The following is a 21,048-nucleotide window of genomic DNA, read 5'->3' on the forward strand; positions in this document are numbered from 1 at the left end:
CGTTTGCATTTTAAAATTTAAACGGCGTAGATTTGAAGATAATTGGCGTAGACGGTGCGTTTTCGTTGGTAACAATTAATTTTTATCATAGAATATGATCTATGGCTTTCCTTTTTTTTCATAGCGCTGCCAGGTTGCGTGAGATGTGAACACAGATAAACAGCTCGCCATGGCAAAATTGTTATTATTTTTTTCGTCACTTATCGTTGTGTTTCATTAATTCTTATTCTTGTTGAACGAGTTATTTCGCTTTTTGTTTTGTTTTTTGACGTGCTAATATAGCAATTAAGGGATAAAAACTAAAGTATCTAGGAGTAGAAAGAAATGGTTTATTTTGCTAAGTGGTGGCTTGCGTGCGTGTGCGTAAGTGTAATGAAAGTAATAAAATGCGATAATCCGCCTTGTTTCATTACACTTAGCTCTATCACTTGTGATTGACTATCTCTTTAATGTGAGTTGTATTAACCACTAATTGAAAGCGTAGGCGAGCGTTACTTTTATTTTTTGCCATTTTTATATCGTGACCTTTTTAGGGTTCCGTACCCAAAGGGTAAAACGGGACCCTATCACTAAGACTCTGCTGTCCGTCCGTCCGTCCGTCTGTCACCAGGCTGTATCTCACGAACCGTGATAGCTAGACAATTGAAATTTTCACAGATGATGTATTTCTGTTGCCGCTATAACAACAAATACTAAAAACAGAATAAAATAAAGATTTAAGTGGGGCTCCCATACAACAAACGTGATTTTTGACCGAAGTTAAGCAACGTCAGGCAGGGTCAGTACTTGGATGGGTGACCGTTTTTTTTTGCCTTTTTTTGCATTATGGTACGGAACCCTTCGTGCGCGAGTCCGACTGGCACTTGCCCGGTTTTTTTGTCACTTTTGTGTTTTCATCATTATAGGAGAAAAAAATTGTCCTAAATTTTCCATACATTTTTCAAACTTTTCTTTTTGTTACCGCGATACAAAGTATATGGGGAAATGGTAACACAAAAGGAAAACAACTTTGGGACATTTTTTTATCCCATCAGGATCGAAAGAGCTCGTGAATCTGAGTAGAAATAACACAAAAGTGGCAAAAAAAGTCACAATAATTATATAAAAATGGCAAAAAATAAAATGAACGCACAGGTATGAAATACTTTTAACCTGGCTAGCATAGGTATGAGAATTAAGCGTGAAGAGGCAAAAGAGACAAACACATTTTCGCATTTATAATAATTTATAATTCATTTATTTATTGCTATAAATATTTTGGATAGTAAGGATTAAAATTGGTCTCAAACTAACCTCTAGTTAACGATCTGCTCTAGCTAAGTAGGCATGCACGAAATCTCGTATTGTGTGCTTGTCAAACTAGCGTAAGATCAGCTGGAGGTCGCGAGATGTACAGCATCCGGCCTCTCATTGTCTCCGAGATTTAAGAGACGAGCTTATCTGATGCCGTAACCGCACCTTTGTTTTCATAATTGTATTAGTCAGGCTTGGGAGCAGAGATATTTTTATTATTAGGAGTTTGTTAAATATAAAATTACGCTGATAGTAGAAAAAAGTGAAAATCCTTTATTTTGAACATAACTGTAGTTATACGCCTAATATTTTTTTAATATGATATATATTATACGATATATTATAATAAAATCTCCTAAAATATAGCCTTTAGTGGTCGTTTGGGTTATAAAAAGCGAAATAATAGGTAGTTTAGACAATATGGTGAAAAACCTGTAGGTAGATAGGTACTTACAATTACATACACACATACATACAAACTCAGCCCTTCATGGCAATCTAATGAAAAGGATAAAAATAAAACACGAGAATGTTAAAAACATTAAAAAGGCAAGTATCATTTTTGCAAAGAAGAGCATTGCTAGAGTAGGTAATTAGTTTCTTGTTAAAATTTAAATAAATAATTATATAGATACATAATTTCTTGTTAAATAACGCCTTAGCCATTTGTACTCCTACTTATTTTAAATTCAAATAAATTTATAATTCTAAATAAATTGGTTATTTTCTTAGAGTTATTTTTAGCATCGAAAAAGTTAACAATACTTTTATTTTACCTATATTAAGCATGTATACAAAAATTTTGACAGGTATTTTTAATTTTTAGCTTTAGTTATTTTAATTATAGTTAGTTTTAGTTTTATATTCATGATATAACACTTATTATTTAATATAAATATCTCAACTAAAAAATGCATATAAAAGTAAATAAAGCTATGTTTAGAAGGTCTAACAATACACAAAGAACTGAAATTGATATATAAGTTCATTAAGAGCACATAAAGCATAATGTTTTTTTTTCCCAGACCTACAATAGCACATTGTCTAGGTATGATGAAAATGACGTCTTACCATAATAATATAATATAAAAACATTTAACTGCAATGGTATGTTTGCCTACATATAGGTATATGACATATTTTTTTCCTATTACAACTAGGTATACTATAATACTAAAGATGTAAGGTAGGTATTAGGTACAGTCAAAAACTGCTTTAGGGCTTTGAAAAATTGTTATGATACCTGATCTATTTTTAAAGTTAAAGTTTTTAGGTATTTATCAATATTGTTTTCGTGTTTTGTTATAAGTATTCATTTAAATGAAATAGTTTATTTCAGCCAGTGTCGGTGCGAAATAGCAAGGGTGGCCAAATACGATTGTTTTTTTTATTATAATTATTTTTTGTACTATGACAGAGACTTTATACACCTCTATGTAATTGTAATACTTTAGTTTGAATTGATATTTGCCGTTAGATGTATTTTATAAATTTTTGACGTGGTTTTTCTGCATGTATGTAAATTTCGTGGTGTAATTTTGTGGCTGTGTGTGTGCTGAATAAATGTTGAAGTTGAAAGGACCAACCCGTAATAGGTTATGTTGGTTTTTGACGCAAAAAAGGTTGTTCCTCCCTGACTAAAGTTATTATTTCACGTATGTCATAAGACTTTTATAAGGTACTTGCGCCTAAAGGGGCCTACTGATTAACAGTCCGCCGGACGGTATCGGCCTGTCAGTTGTTCGGAATTGTCAAAATTTTGTTCTAACTGACAGGCCGATACCGTCCGGCGGACTGTTAATCAGTGGGCCCCTTAAGATGTGCACAACGTTATTTTTATTTTTAATATTGAATTAGCAGTTTTATCTATGGTGCTAGAGAACATGGACGCACAATTTGAACCCATTCACACTTATAAAAGTATACGAAATTTTTCAAGTAGGCAAGCTTAAAACCGCGCAAGTACCTACCTTAGTTAGTGAAAGTAATAATATTATAAAGATCATCGATACATTCATAACAAGCAACTTTTATTATGGTACCAACCCCAAATCGCGAGAAAAATATTTACCCTCCCATAGAAAATGGACTAGCCAAAATGTATGAAAAAGCCAATTTTTTTTTCGCGATTTTGAGTTTGCTCAGTATAATCCCAAAACCTCCCTTGCAACGGGAATGCACTTATTTTTTTTCCACCCTGTATATATAATAATTATTTGTTTTACAAGGGGGCAAAGTTGTTGTTTAACCGCTCGTGCTAATATTGATACCCGAGCAAGCGAAAGATTCCAAAATTGAACCACGAGCGTAGCGAACGGTTCGAAAAATGGAATCTTGAGCGTTGCGAGGGTTTCAAAGCACGAGGGTTAAACAAAATTTGCCCCCGAGTGAAACACAAAATTTTTCACCACACCAACCCGAAGCAAATTTTAAATGTAAAATATCAAACAAAATCAAACCAAATCAAATCCAAATCAATGTTATTAAATATTTGTCATCCAAAATCATCATTTAAAAGTCAATTCTACCAGCAAACATAAGAAACTAACTCAAAATTTGCATTTGATTACTTTGTCTCACATGTGAATAAAATGCAACTTTGCTATCAGTTTTCGAAGTGCAAAGTAAGCCTTTCCGAGCTGGTGTGGTGAAAATATATATGTCTAAATATATATACATATAATAGGTGTCTCTATTGTTATGCTCTTTGCTCTAATTAAATCCGTTTCCCAAGCTATACATTACACAATTTCATAACCATCCTAAGCGCGTTAAACATAATAATATAATAAAAATATTTAATAGTACCGGTTCTATAGATGGGCATTATTTAATAATGGTAATGAGCGCGAATAATGTCGGTATGTCCACGATGGGCCGAACAAGGACACGGACGTTTCCGCGTTGAATCACTTTATATTGTGCGGTGGTGCAAGCTACGAGATCGGCGCTTTTCTATACCATGTCGACGGCAAACGAGCATACTTACGGCCTGCATGAGTGTATAAGCGGTCACCGTAGCCTATGGACGCCTGTAACTCCAGGGGCGCATTGCCGACGCTTTGAAAACATGAACGCTCCTTTTTCGACAAACTCCATACCTAAGATACATTGATAGAGTAAGATGCATAAAATCTAAGACAATCTCGTGTTTCAAATTTGACAGGTAAACGAGATGACGATGGCTTCATACATTTTGCGGTAACTCTAATTGTCAAAAGTTGACGTTTGACAATACAGTGACCGGAAAACATATGGCGCGGTACAGCACAATCTGTTTTGGATGTCAAACTATTTAAGGGGCACATTTTTTTCATAGACTTTACCTCTCCATTAAAATCAATTCTCTTTGTCAAAATGAGAAAGTGCGACTATAAACGTAATGTTTTCAGTGACATCTCTCCCTTACCAGATGATCCTGAAGAAATCAAAGGAAGTCTTCAAATATTTCAGTAACACCTAAAATTCAATACTTTTTCCGGCTTTTGCGAAAATCTTATTACCTACCTAGTTGTGGACTATTTTGTATCACCTGTTGGATCAAAACTGAGTTTCAAGCAAAACTTCTGGAAACAACAAGCTTAATCATCATTTCGCTTATGCCTCACACCGCCTAATTTTTCTAAATCACAACCGACCAATCGCGTCCTCTCGTCACCCACACCGACTGCCACACACGCACACTGACACACTTCGACCTTGAAATGGCCACTCTAATCGCACTTTTAGCCAATCAGTAGGCAGCAAGCACTCATACAAAAACGGCTACATATATATTTGAATTAGGAACACTTGTGACGTTCTTCATTTGAATAATCGACACACTGGATCCTTTGTTGGCTATCATAATATATGTCACGCCATTTTGTAGTGTTTTGTTATTTGACTGTTTTAGTTTTGAATAGTTTAGACACGTTTTTAGATAATTGTTATCGCTGGAGCTTATGTGTGGCATGTGCATTGTTCAAATGTTATGTATAACAATAATGATTCATTGTTTTCTGACATGTGTTTGCGTTTGACCAAGGCTGCGTTTTTCGGGGGAGGGGGTGTGGGGGTAATACAGTATCCAGTATAGTAATCCAGTAAAAGTAGCTCAGTTTAGCGAGTAAAATCAAGCCCTGGAATTAAAGCCCCATGGTCAGACACATACTGTATTGGATTACTAATATGTTGCATAAAATTTATTGTCATATTTTACTTTCGCATAGCAACCCTTGGCAGAATCATCATTTCGCAGAATTACTTTTTGCATAAGTTTCATGGCATACTGTTGTTTCGCACAATTTTGTAAAGCAGAATAATGCAATGGCATAATCTCAATTTGAAGAATAATACTATAATCGAATAATTGTTTTGCCGAAAATTGCGTCGCATAATATGTACTTGGCATACTGTCTTTTCGCACAATTTCCTTAGGCAGAATAATTCATTGGCATACTGTTGATGAGAATAATATTTTGATGGATAGTTAGTTTCTCGCCGAAATAGGTATCGCATACAGATATAAAATCTATTTCTATTTTTTTTAATTTTCCGTACCCTACTACACCAATGAATTACCTACTCCAACAGTACCTATTGAGCAGGGGTCGCAGTTCTAACCTAACCTAACCTACACTTCTGGAAGCAGTTTCTTTTGAGTAGGGGTCGCAGTTCTAACCTAACCTAACCTACAGTTCTGGAAGCAGTTTCTTTTGAGTAGGGGTCGCAGTTCTAACCTAACCTAACCTACAGTTCTGGAAGCAGTTTCTTTTGAGGGGTGTGTAATGATCCGTATAACAATTTTTGATATATTTTCAAAATATATAACAACTTTTGATATAATTTCATGGTGTATAATCACTTAAGCGGTATAATGAACTTTTGATATAACAACAAAATAACTATTTTCATGGGATATAATGTTTAATCGATATAAAAGCTATTCGATATAACGTTTACTGGATATAATGAATATTTGTTATAAGTATTTATGGTATAATGTATTCAAATGTATAATAATAAGTTGAGGTTATAATAAAAAAAGTCGGTTCTGGCGCTTCGCCGGCCGCTACCGCGGCACGCTCGCTTCGCTCGCTCGGCTCGCGCGCTGTAGGGTCGCAGTTCTACCTAACACTCCTCCTCGCTTCGCTCGTCGTCGTACCTAACTGAGACCTGCCTTAAGTTCGAATAAGGTACTTGCGCCTAATAAGGCCCACTTTTAATTTAATTTTTAATTTTTTTCATTTTTGATATGAACTTGCAATTTTGTCTATGGTACTAACCAAACATGGGCGAGAAATTTAAACTCATTTACACTTATAAAAGTATGATATTTTGAAATTGAGCAAGCTTTAAAACTGGGCCTTATTAGGTGCAAGTACCTTACGTAGGTTGTTATAACATTCTGCATAACATTCTGCGAAATTCAAGTCTACAATATGAGCAATATGCCATAAGAAATTCGGTGGAATGTAATTTATGCTACATACAATTCTGCGTATGTAAAATCGACGATAGTAGTATTCTGCTATTCAAAATTCTGCCAAATGAATGTTATGCGACATGACAGTTATGCTAATTATACAATTATGCAAAAGTATCATTCGGTTAAAAATGTTTCTGCGAAACCTGCTATGCGAAGTGTATTTCGGACAATCGATATTATGCAAGATAAAGGGAAGCCACTTTTACTATGGGCCCAACCCTAAAATCGGGGAAATTTTTTTGGCTTTTCCATAGAAAATGTCAACATCTGATCAGCCAAAATGTATGAAAAAGTAAAAAAATATTTCGGGGTTGGTGCCATAATAAAAGTAGCTCAGTTTAGCGAGTAGAATCGAGCCCTGGATTTAAAGCCCGATGGTCAGTAACACCCTGTATAACCTACGTTAAAAAATGCCAGCCATTTTGTAATTGTGTTCGTACGAATATATTTATGAAGTACTTATTTAGAAGTAGGTTTCTAAAATAAAGTAAAGTTTTATCATAAAAATTAGTTTTTATTTTCCATTCAAAAACACAATAAGTGCAGTTTTAAATAAACTACTACGTTTTTTAGGGGCTAGACATCACCAAGATACGATAACGATATGTTTAAGATCTTTAAGATCTAACCTGTCAAATTTGACATTTACGCGATTCTGGAGATACTCTTGAACGATTTCCACAGGATATGAATATGACTTAGAGATCTAATTCACATCTAATAGATATCTTACTCTATCTAACGTAAAAGTGACATTGGTTGCCCGAATTGCGCTGCAAAAGAGAACTAGTTGATATCTAAACTCTAACGTATCTAGAATGGATCTAGTACTTGTCGTCTCTTGTGAATATCTTGAAGTTCGAATACGGCAGTTTATCTCATGAATTGTGATAGACAATTGAACTTTTCATTTTCACAGATTATTTATTTCTGTTGCCGCTATGACAACAAATATTAAAACCAGAATAAAATAAATATTTAAGTGGGTCTCCCATACAACCAACGTGATTTTTTTGCCTTTTTTTGCGTAATGGTACGGAACCCTTGGTGCGAGAGTCCGACTTGTACTTGGCCGGTTTTTTATTTACCTATCTAGAACTTCTGCAAAATACAACTTAAGTTTTCTCATATTCTTATGTAAATTATTATTTAAATATTTAATAGGTTCTTTATCTTTATTATCCTAGGGCGCTTTAATATACCAGGCTACCATAAAAAGAATGAAATAAATTTACATTAAGAAATTTAAAATATAAAAATACTTATATTAGCTTAGCAATACAGCGGGGAAATACTGCCAGCGTCCTCGGCACCATGCCAAAGGGGCCCAATTTCTTGGACATATTTTTATTTAATTTTATTTAGTATTATTTTTTAGTTTTATTTTATTGATAACTTAGTTTATTATTATTTTTAATATTTGTATCTTTTCTAAAACTCAAGAGATTCGGTTAGTTGCAAACATAATTAATTACTAAAAAGATATCAATTAAGTAATTTAAAATACAAATTGGGTGCATAAATTTTCTGATAACCTCAGTCTTTGGTATATTTTTTGTTATCTTATATGATGAAATCTCATATTATAATATAGGAATGCAATTTTAAATTTATTCATATACCGGGTGTGGCCTGTAACACGAGCAAACAATTAAAACATAGATTGTACTCCTCAAACGGTGACACTTTTGTTCAACAACTTTTAAAAAATATGAATTCTTTACACTCCCTATTTTTCATACAAAATAAATATTATCTTCAATGGACGCCGTCACCACGCCATATCACTGTGATTGCCGTTGCTTGTCACGCCTTAAACATAACAAAATTCGCAATACATTGCGTCTTAGAATAAACTTTAAAGTGTATTAAAAATCAAACCACAAGTTTTTTTTAAAAGTCGCTGAGCAAATGTTGGTCAGTATTAGGAGTAAAGCCTACAGTTTAATTTTTTGCTCATATTTCAGGCCACACCCTATATATAATTAAGTTAATAAAACTAGTAATAAAAATATTTAGATTAGGTACAATTTCACCCAGCAAAAAAAATTCGCCTGATATAATTATTTACGTAGGCACCTACTTACTTACCTGTTGCCAATTATTATAGATGGAGTGAATGAATATGAACGAATGAAAAAAAAAACGTTTATTTTAAACGTCAATTTTGGCATTTATACTCGTACATTTTTGATGTAGTGTCTCATTTACTCTACTGTTTATTTTAGTATAACTCTCTCTTCTTCCTCGCGTTATCCCGGCATTTCGCCACGGCTCATGAAAGCCTGGGGTCCGCTTGACAACTAATCCCATGATTTGACCTAGGCACTAGTTTTTACGAAAGCGACTGCCATCTGACCTTCCAACCCAAAGGGTAAACTAGGCCTTATTGGGATTATTGGGATTAGTTATTATAGTAACTCTAAAAGCGTGTTTGTATACATCCTAAATTATTATTATAAATTTATATATAATTTATCATAGATTTATTATGTTTTATTATGAACAAAAAACTGGAGTTGTTCTCGTATAAAAATACGACTAAAACAAATATTTATATTAAAAATGTCACTAAAAACATAAAAATATACTTATCTTCACTTTGTTTTTACAATCCCAGTAGTAATCCGTACACGTTCAACGCCACTAATTACTAAATTAACTGAGGGTCTCGGTTCGGTGGCCGTAGCCAGAACTCCGTAGACTACTGGGAATAACTGTACATTTTGCTGCAAATTTTTACTACATATTAGGAAACAAATTGACCCTTTATAGGGCACACGTATAGATGGTCAAGCAGATCTTGTCAGTAGAAAAAGGCGGCAAATTTGAAAAATGTAGGCGCGAAGGGATATCGTCTCATAGAAAATTTGAAGCGCCTTTTTCTACTGACTAGATTTACTTGACCATCTATAGATATTACACATAGGCAAAAAACCATAAACTTTTTGTATTTTTTTCTTATTCAAAATTATTTTAGGGCTTTAAGCGATGAATAAGTAGTGTTTTTTTTATCTTGATCACTAAACTGGTCGTTAACGATCGCCAAATTATTTTAATAGGTGTTATTTCTAAATATATACAAACCGTTCACTTTTTTGTTTACAGGTTCTCCCAAACGTTTTTGACCCAAATCGATAAATGAAAAGTGTATTTTGTTATTTCTACAATAACTTTTTTATTTCATCTTACGTCGGATAGATGAAAGCCAGTTATAATTTTTTTTAATTTACTTGTTACTGTTTTAAAAGCTAACGGGTTTATATTTATGGCATACGTAAAATGTTTGAGCCCAGTAAGGGTATCGTGGTTATCGATTTGTGTAATTATTGCTGTTTTTATAGATATTTGTCTGGTTGATGGTTTATTGGATCGTTATAAAGATTTATGGGTTTTCGTTTAATTGATAATATATTTTCACCTCAGCAGCTCGAACAAGGGTACTTTGCTTCTTAAAAACAGTGAGCAAAATGCGATTTTGCTCACTGTCTCACTCAGTGAGCAAAATCGTATTTTGCTCACTTAGTGAGACAGGATGAGTGAGCAAAATCGCATTTTGCTCACTGAGTGAGACAAAATGTCATTCAAGTGGCTTTTATAGTCAAATGTCATTTCAACATGCGAAGTCTAATACAAGTTCGATATACTTGGGTTCTATTATCTCTGTCCCACTAGGTATGTTCTCACTGCTTAGGGTGAAAAATTTTGTGTACTACACGAGATCAAAGTTATTTACATCTCGTGCGCTTTTGAATCCCTTACTACGCTCAAGATTCTAATCTACGCTCAAGATTATTATAGAATCTTTCGCTTGCACGGGACTCAAAATAAGCACTCGAAGAAATATCAAACTTTGATCTCTTGTTGTACAAATAACTATTATTTATGCCCGCAGGCTAATCATTGACTTTTAAATGGAATTTTAAGTTGCCACCGAAACGTATGTACCTTTGTACCTACGTAGATACTAAGGACATATGTTTTTATTCCAGATTTGTTTTCCTTTTTTTGTACATACAATATAGTGTTTTTTACTACTACTTAACATGTACTACTTAACATATAATGTATTATTTTATTATAACTGCAATTGTTACCAACCATTATTTTGGTCTGTAACATATATGGCACCTTATTTATTTCGTTATATACTCTTTACAATAAAGTATTAATAATTCATACCGAATAACGTTAAATAAGTTAAATTATTAAGCATTTTTATAATTAGAAAATCCAAGAAAATGTTCCACACCCATGCAATAACCGTTTGCATAATCAATCATCGCTTTATGTTAATTCTAACCATAATTACGATTGTTATTTAAATGATAGCGTTAGATACATCACAAAGTATTGTAATATATTCACAATTAGCGCGGAAAAAGGTTGCCGAGCCCTGACTTACGCATGGTGAGTGAATTAGTTTTTATAGGTTGATTACCTCTGCCGCCTTTACAATGTTGCCTATATTTTAATGCTGACTGACTTAAGAGCCCGCCAACGTGCACACTAGCGCCGCTGCTAAATAATCGATTATTTAACCCTTAAATGCATGATTTTTTCTTTTTGCCCGAAATTAATATATGTATCATATAATTGTTTGCAGGTCCTAGGAAAAATATAACTTCGATTTCCACTGCGAAATCAGTGTTAGAAGTTGAATTGGCTAAATCATATTTATCTAAATATATAATTTTCAGTAATAGATACATGATTTTTTTTACTACCATTAGAAAGATAAGTACACTATTTGTGATATACCTATGGTAAAGTTTTTAAATATAAAATAATTACAAACCCCGAAAACACCATTCAAGATCACATACTAAAAAATATCGACCTCTAAATTTTTGCACACTTTCCGACCTTTCGTCTTAAAACGAATGTAATTTTTATAAATTAAAAAAATTGCGTAAATGTAACCCTTAAATCATAACCCTACTACTTGACGTTTGGTATAAAGGTGTGTTCAAGAACGTAAGCCTTTTATTTTAAATCTGCGAGCTGTCTAATGCTTTGTAGACATTTGGCCACACTATGCATTTAAGGGTTAAGAGTCCACCAACGTGCACACTAGCGCCGCTACTAAATAATCGTGATTATTTAAATTTAACGGTAGGTATTTAAAAAAGGGGGCCCCTACTACTGTTTTTTGTATTTAAAGTATCTTTTGAATATATCAAACTAGTTTTTACGTTACTGGATTCGTCAATCTATGCCTCCAAAGTTAAAACGGCCGTTTTTGTTTTGAGTACTCCTCAAACGATGACACTTTTGTTCAACAACTTTAAAAAATTATGAAGTATTTAGAGTCCCTATTTTTCATACAAAACAAATACATTATTTTCAATGGACGCCATCGCCACGCCATATCATTGTGATTGACGTTGCTTGTCACACCTTAAACATAACAAAATTCGCAATACATTGCGTCTTAGAATAAACTTTAAAGTGTATCAAAAGTCAAACTACAAGTTATTTTTAAAAGTCGCTGAACAAATGTTGGTCAGTATGAGTATGAGTACATTTTTGCCCACAGACACTAATCTGATACATATCACTGTAAGCGGATCCCCTTTGTTCGACGTCATTATTGAAAGTCATAATGTAAAGGGGCCCACTGATTAACAGTTCACCGGACGGTATCGGCCTGTCAGTGGAGTATTGTTTTCCATAAAGTTATAAGTCATAATGTATTGTTTGTCCGCATTTTCGTTAGTCATAATTTGGTTTTTCTCAGAAACGCGTAACTTATCAAGATTGCCATAAAACAAACCTAACCTAACCTATCTATATTATAGATAGGATAACCTTGCGAAAATCCTGTAAAGTTTCAGGGTAAAATTATGACTAAATAATGATAATCTGACGAGTTTATCTGACAATCATTAAGGGGCCCACTGATTAACTTTATTCGTTTTTTTATTCGTAAGTTTTTATTTAAGTTTTTATCATGCTTAGGGTTTGCAATCCGGATCCGAAATGTATGAAATTATCCGGATCTGGATCCGGATCCGCGGATCTTTCCATACATTTCGGATCCGTCGTGCAAACCCTAATCATGCTTCTACCCATTTGTGTTTCGTTGGTAATAAAGGAATTATATTTTTATTTTTCTGAAGCACTTTATCTGTTGACAATTTGACATTAATTGATTGAGTATAAATCAATTTAATTCTTAATTAACTGATAAATCGACGGAATAGGGTTCAACGACACAATTTAACGGTAACGTCCTTATTTAATGTAAAAAAATATATGTTTTGCTGGAGACAGAAATAAACAATTACTACGATGATAAAAATGTTGGAAGAATTATGTTATCAAAAAAATATCACGTCAATTTATGTCTTTGGCGGTTAAACGGTTAAAAAGCCGCAGTTTCTTTTATTACAAAGTACTACTTAGTTGTTTTCGTCAAAAAAAACACAATTCACAAGCCTTATAATTTAATTAAAAACCATAATAATATACATTTACCGCATATTAAATCACAACAATATTTTTGGGGTGATTTTTGGGGTTTAACGGGCACTTTACAATCGCAGTTTAAAAAGTGGATTCTCCCATCTCATCTCTCTTTTATATACAAATACTAGAGGTAGAACGAGAAAAGTATGCAGAGATTTTGATAGCCCACGCAGTGCAAGTGTTATTTTAAACGTCAAACTTCTATAAAATGATGACGTATAAATAACACTTGCACTGCGTGGGCTGTAAAAATCGCTGCAGACTTTTCTTGGTCCAACTTTAATGAAGAATATCTAATTACAGGTCTAGAACGGGTGGCAGAGGAGTTGATGGGTCGAAGAAAATGGAAACTCTATCAAGACGCGATCCTACCCAAGCGCGACGGCGAGCCCTCCAGCGACGAGTCCATGCCTTCCACGGACCCCCCTCCAGCCCTCAAGATCAAGACCATAGAACAGATAAACGAAGACAAGCAAGAAGAAAAAAGGCCGGAGACCATATTAGAAAGACTGATCAAGACCCCTGCTACTGTCCCAAAGGTAAGTTGTCTAGAGCTTATTTAAGGGTTTATGCCATCCACGGACCCCCATCCAGCCCTGAAAATCAAGACCATAGAACAGATTAACGAAGACAAGCAAGAAGAAAAATGGCCGGAGACCATATTAGAAAGACTGATCAAGCAAGACCCCTGCGACTGTCCCAAAAGTAAGCCTGTCATAATCCCCTGCGACTGTCTCGAAGGTAGAGTTGTCTAATAAATATCTAAAGAAATGTTTGATTTATGGTTCCTACCAATTCACTTCCAGCGTCTAAGGTCAGCAGATTAATGAAAACAAGCAGAAAACTAAATCAAGAAAATAATGAGTATGTACTCGTATACACTTCATTTTAATAAAAGTCTCTGCATCCCAGCCACACACACTCAAGCATAGACTATTTCAATACTTAACATTCTGTCAAACGCTAAGTATAACACCAGTACTGTTACAAAGGTAGTGTCCCGTTGTCTCCTGGCCTACAAATTAAAAATACACCAGGTCTCCTCATCTTCAGGACTTAGCTCTTCAAAATACACCCTGTCTCCTCATTTTCAGGACATAGCTCGACGAGTCGCGTCACGACGGCTCAGTAACTTATGGAACTAGCTGGCATTAGAATGTCTTGTCCAAGTGTGACAGATTTTAAAACTGGCCCTCTGTTCCAGGTGGAGATGGTGGAAGAACCGTCAGATTGGAAGCCATCGGACAAGTGTTACTTCTGCGTGGAGGGTGAGGGCGGAGGGGAGGCGCGGCCAGCCGGCGCGGCGGTGAGTACTGACTAAACTGATTTGGGTAATAGGTAAGGATAGGTGAGAGAATCACAGCGAGCTAAGGAAAGGGCTATGCTCGGAGTCTCTCTGGGGATCGTATTCGTAATGAAGCCATCCGTCAGAGAACTGAAGGCGTCGACATAGCCCACCAGAGTAGCAAGCTGAATTGGCAGTGGGCCGGTCATATTAACCGATAACCGTTGGGGTAGACGAGTTCTCGAGTGGAGACCGCGCATCGGCAAACGTAGCGTAGGACGCCCTCAGACTAGATGGAGCGATGACCTTCGCAAGACGGCTGGCAAGAGCTGGATCAGAGTGGCCGCAAATCGTGCTCAATGGCGTGGCCTATGTCCAGCAGTGGACGAGAGTAGGCTGATGATGATGACGATGATGAGGTGAGAGAATAAGTTACTGATTTGGGCAATAGATGATGAATGAACCGTCAGATTAGAAGCCATCGGATAAGTTTTACTTCTTAGGGGAGAGTGAGTACTGACTGATATGTAACTGGTCTAGCTAGGGATGTGTGCCGATAGGGTCAGGATTTCCCCTTACTTGTTTTTATACGCCGCAACTAACCACTGCTAAATAGCTAAAAATGTTGAGTTGTAGGTAGCTACACCTACAGTATATGGTGACTTATACATAGCTACATCAGATTTAAACAAAAATTCGATAAACGGAGGCATAACCCTAGTGGGATTTCTTTAATTAAGGTATGGAGTAACCTATGTTCACAAATAAATCATTTGACTTTGACTGTTTCTCAAAATCCCACTGGGGTTTTGAGAAACGACCGCCCAGGAATTTTCCAAATTTTTAGGGTGACGTTCGGACCTTTGTCAGGATTTAATCTTGTCGGTGATCTCTCTTGATCATCATTGATCTGAAGGATTATCAATTTATCATCATCATCGGCTTATCGGGGGAGGGTGAAAGAGGGCGGCGCGGCAGTGAGTACACGCCTTAATGGTGCATCAGTTACGTCACTTTTGAGGGCCGGTTGCGTAATGTTTGTCAACGAAAGTAGTCGGACATTTTATACGGCCGATAACTTATCACACGGATGCTTGATGTTTATTTCCTGGAAGATTTTATAACTTTAAATAGATTGACTCTTGTAGAAACTTTACATTATGTGAGTGAGTAGAAACTGTACCTTCTCATGGCTATTTCAGATATTTTAAAGTATGGTGTAGGTACGCGTAAAGTTAATATTTATTTAAAATATTATTGACTGTAAATGTATGTTGTATCCTATCGCAGAACCGGCCATTCCACAACAATATCTTATAAAATAGCTTAATTTATTTAAACATCAAATAATTACACACTAACACTTGCTTTTCGGTAAAGATTTGGGGAAAGTATCGTGTAAAAAGATACGTGTACAGTTGCCATCAAATATATCTGAGCGGCCAAGGTGTTCACAATATCTGAATAAGCATTCTAACGCCCTGACAATAGAGGCGTGCTCAGATATTTGTGAGCACCTTGGCCGCTCCGATATATCTGATGGCGACTGGACAGTTGACATCGGATATAAGTATCGGAGCGGCCAAGGCGCACTTTTTTTGCACACGTCTCTATTGTCAAGGCGTTAAAGTGCTTGTTCAGATATTTTTGAGCACATAATAAATAAACTATAGGTAGTATTAGGTACTTAAAACATATCCTAAGCACAACCTGATCCTAAGAAGAATCCATAGCTTAATAATTATCCGATTAATTTTCAAATGCAGTGGAAAACCTTTATACAATGTCAGATGAGTCAAAAATGACATCAATATTGGAATCGAACCTTAACCTTCAGCAATTATATGGCATTGAGTCACAGCTAATACACGTTCAATTATCGTGTATCATGTAACGTGCAGTATTGAATAAACATAGGCCTCGTGTGATTTATCTAGGTGCATACCGTTCTTGAAATTCATTATTAAATAAGGTTTTAGTCACACGGATTGTGAATGATTTTATGTACCTATTTATGTTAAAATGTGGCTAAAGGTAAGATTATTTTTTTGAATTTAGTTTTCTATCTGGTATCAGGCAATTGTTTTTTTTTGGCATTTTTACTTAATACGGTCATAAGTCGTTATGTTACTTTGGATTTCGTCGGATGTAGGGTTTGCAATCCGGATCCGTAATGTATGAAATTATCCGGATCTGGATCCGGATCCGCGGATCGTCCCATACATTTCGGATCCGTCGTGCAAACCCTCGGATGGCAACCAAAATTTATTACATACCTAATTACTATCAGAAGTTAAGAGCCAAAAATAAGATTATAATATATAAGAAGATGCCGACTTTCGGTTGTCATCTAACTATTTATTAATTATTTAAATCGTTTAACAAAAAAAGTTTATGGTTATTTGTTTTTGCACTTTTTTTGTGATTCTTACAGATATAAATGAATCGGTTATTACTTTCTCTACCTTCTGTATTACTATATGTAAATTTCGTTTATTTTACTAAGATCATCTAAAATTGTGGCAAAAAACTCAAAACTTTACAAAGTTTTTTGCAAATGTATCATTAAACTGTATCCATTCTTCATCCACGCTATAAAATATCAGCTTGTAGCCAATAATTCTAGTTTTTGCTCGTAATAATTCGACTTAGATTGTACCGTGGGACCGCCGGGTCTTTGTGAATTGCTCCAAAACTCGGGGAAATTGTGCGTTAGCGGTGTGGCATAGTTCTTGAATTGCCGTAATTATGTGTTCTGTCATGACATCCGCTGCGTGAGAAAAAGAAAATTGTCTTTATTGATAAAATAGTCATGTTACGTTTAAAAAGATAAAATAAATCCGGCGCGTATTTAAACCCTTTTTAAGAAAAATAGACTGGGAAAAATTCAATTTCAAAATTTAAAAAATAAAACAAAACATATTTATTTCATGGCTTGGATGTTACATGGTGAAGTACAGTGATCCCCACATAATTGGACATTTGATACGGCACGATAAATTCTTTAAAACCATAATAGAAGGCAAGATAAAAGGAAAGAGAGGCAGGGACAGACTAAGACGTAGCTATGTAGACCGAATAAAGAAAAATCTGGTGTCGCGTCGTATCAAGAGGTCTAGAATATGGCATACGAGAGAGAGAAATGGAAAATACTCCACCGACAGGAGGATGCCTCTTAATTTGAAGAGAGTTTGAAGAAAAAGAAGGAATAAAGGAAATGAAAAGGAAGGAAAAAAACTTATATGAATTAGCTATAGGTATAGTTATAGTTATGTAAAAATAACAATTATGTACCAATTAAAATTATCTATCTGATATTAAACCTGAAACACTCCGTTTGGAAGGAGCGGTACCTCCTAATACAAGTATTGCTATACTTAACAGGAGCTATCCACCACAAATTATTGTATAAATCCACCTAGATACCAAATAAATAATTTAGAATTTTATTTTATTTGATTTTTTTTTATAAAAAAATATTTATGATTAAAATCTGTGGGTTGCATTGGTTGCTCTAGTTACCAATGGGGTTGGAAAACGCAGCTCGCGAGCAGAATGCGGCTCTTTTGACCCCACGTTGGGCGCCAATTATGTAACCTGTAAACCTACGAAAATGTACCCGGCTGGTTACATAATACTTAGGGATGTATAAAATAAAGAAAACACAAGAATCCACTTGATAGTCGATTTATTTCTTCTCCTACATACCCTAAAATTACAACTTCTAGCTCAGACTGCTAACGGTAGAGCTGTTGGTTCAATAATATCTGTATTCTTACACTTAGGATAAACCACCAACAAACTAGTTGTTTAATTAAATTTTATTCAGATAATTATAATACGAAAGTTACACCTGAGCATTAAATTTGGCAAGTAACACTGTCCATTAGATCACAGTAAACCTTAGTTATGATATTAAAGTTATTCATTATAAATGAGACAAAAGCAAAAGGTTACCGATCTATGACAATAATAAAATTGGACTTCAAGTAAACTATGAGCGTACTAAGGGCTACCTAAGGGCTACCTAAGGGCCAACACATACCTGCGGCCACAGACGATGTTAATTCCTCAAAGTTAACTCCTCTGCATTCCGCCAGACGAACGAGACAGACGATCTAAAATATAACAAATATCATGAGATTTAGCTTGTGCACAACTGCTGACAGACATCTAAACACTGAACCGAATCGTAACACTTACAGAAAAGTCTGCAGCGGTCAAGAATAGGATTTGGGTCGGAACTTGTGACAATGGCCATGAAAGGCGTCCCGATCTTGAGAAAACCCGTCTCTTACATCAGCTTGCCACGCTCATGGGCACACACCTCTCTCCTCAGCAACATTTGCCTCGATCTATTAAACCCCAGTATCCAATAATATATATCAATATGTTTCTCTGGAACTATATACAGCGACAATGGATTTCCACGCTGAGTTTTATATTAATATATTCTAATTTTTGTAACAAACAATATTATGTTCTGACACTAATCAATGCCGTCTTTTCTTCTCATTCTATTTTCCTTCCATTTCAAATTAGTGCTCTTTACAATACGAACAGCACGTTGCCAGTCATATTGTGCTACCCTTTAAACATGTAGGTTTAATTAACTAACGACACAATATCAAGAAAAAAGGTGAAATACAAATATTTATATTTGTACCTAAACTATAATTAAATTAAATCCTGTTCAATATTTCTAAAAAGAAATTAACACTAACAGAAATAACAAAACAACGAAGTTCCACCTAAACCACTAGCTGGTGCTATGTGACAAAACGCGGCTCTTCAATTTGATACACCTAAAAATTAACATATACCTATGTCATTATCATATAAGTGGTAGCTTTTCGCACTTTATATCTATAAAAGAGTGTATTTTACAAGCTTTTATTTAGTTTCACCTGACCGTTGTCTGTCTGTCTGTCTGTCTGTAATCAAATCTTGATCCACTTCCCGGTTTCCGATTGAGCTGAAATTTTGCATGCATGTATAAATCGGATGACAATGCAATATTATGGTACCATCGAGCTGATCTGATGATGGAGACAGGAGGTGGCCATAGGAACTCTGTGATGACGACGACAACGCAACCTAGTTGTGTTAGGGGTTTTTAGAATTGTCTCGATGAGTATTAGTTGTCTTTCGTAAGAAAAGTACAGTCAGCGATAAAAGCTTGTACCAAAAATGAAATTTTTGCCAAAGATTTATGTATTAATTAACATTTTTATAACATAATAAAATTAATAAAACACTAAAAACTTATAAATAAAAAAAATACCCTAAGTCATAGTCGCTTGGTAGGGTGCTCAGAAGGCTGGCCGCATTGCCCCGCTGGATGGCAATGCTGATCCGCTGGGCAAAATATTGGCCAGCCCTCTGGTCACCGGAGGCCTCTATGAGGCGCTCCTTACATAGAGGCGACGCGCGCTAGGGGCCCGATTCGGATTTTGAAATATCTTTATCTATTAGATATCTTTTAAATATCAAGATACGATAACGATATGCTTAAGATCTAACCTGTCAAATTTGACATTTGCGCGTTTCTGGAGATACTCTTCAACGATTTCCACAGGATATGACTTAGAGATCCAATTCACATCTAATAGACTATATCTTACTCTATCTAACGTAAAAGTGACATTGGTTGCCCGAATTGCGCTGCAAAAGAGAACTAGTTGATATCTAAACTATAACGTATCTAGAATGGATCTAGTACGTGTCGTCTCTTGTGAATATCTTGAAGTTCGAATACGGCAGTAGGTCTATAAAATGATCAGCCCTTTATAAAATGAAAGCTTGTAATAAAAATAGATCGCGGCAAAGTCAATGTCAACTCGCCTATAAATGGGTTATTGGACTGTTCTATTACATAACGTGTCATTATTTAACCGTTTTATAACGTCATTATTTCACCGTGGTTTATTAAATTATAGACGGAACAATTTTTATTTTGTTCAAATGTTTTTTTTTGCCAGATTTTGATAAAGTTTGGTAAGTTTAAAGAGCACCTCATTTTATACGAAATATATTTATATGTGATCCCAATTATATTATTAAGTAATATTATTCACAATAGGGAACTCTATATACCCACATTTTATCGGATTCTGAAGTAAAAAAAAAAACTATAATCGAATGACAATCTGCTCATAAACGTTCAGGCGTAAATATATTATTTGTTAGAATCTATGTTTCTCAGATATTATCAATATAAGACATTTTTTACAAGTAATATGATACTTTTTAGATGATCGTTCCTGAAAGACTTTAAAACAATTTTTAAAGGCTGTTAAAAATGTCATCTGTTGCATAACGTTTCTTTGAAAAATATGAATATCTGCATCCGTTTTTTTATACAAAGCGGTTACCGAGTTGTCACAACACCGCCCCCATACCATAATGACAGCCATTAAAATACGTACCAATTAAACAAAACGCATTTCACCATTTCTAATCACTGTCTCTCATAATGACGGTTTATACGGATTATTGTAAACCCTTTACCTTACAATAGCAATTATGG

General features: G+C 35.0%; 1 protein-coding gene across 2 annotated transcripts in view; it reads left to right on the forward strand.

Moving 5' to 3' along the window:
* Positions 1-21,048, forward strand: part of LOC134675153 (mushroom body large-type Kenyon cell-specific protein 1) — a 276,201-nt gene that overhangs the window by 211,614 nt on the left and 43,539 nt on the right. For both annotated transcript variants that reach the window (XM_063533327.1, XM_063533328.1), the window contains 2 exons: positions 13,538-13,773; positions 14,439-14,540. In XM_063533327.1, the coding sequence (XP_063389397.1) occupies positions 13,538-13,773; positions 14,439-14,540 (338 nt within the window). The remainder of the gene's footprint in view (positions 1-13,537; positions 13,774-14,438; positions 14,541-21,048) is intronic.

The sequence above is a fragment of the Cydia fagiglandana genome, chromosome 21 (assembly GCF_963556715.1).
Source record: "Cydia fagiglandana chromosome 21, ilCydFagi1.1, whole genome shotgun sequence".
Taxonomy (NCBI): Eukaryota; Metazoa; Arthropoda; class Insecta; order Lepidoptera; family Tortricidae; genus Cydia; species Cydia fagiglandana.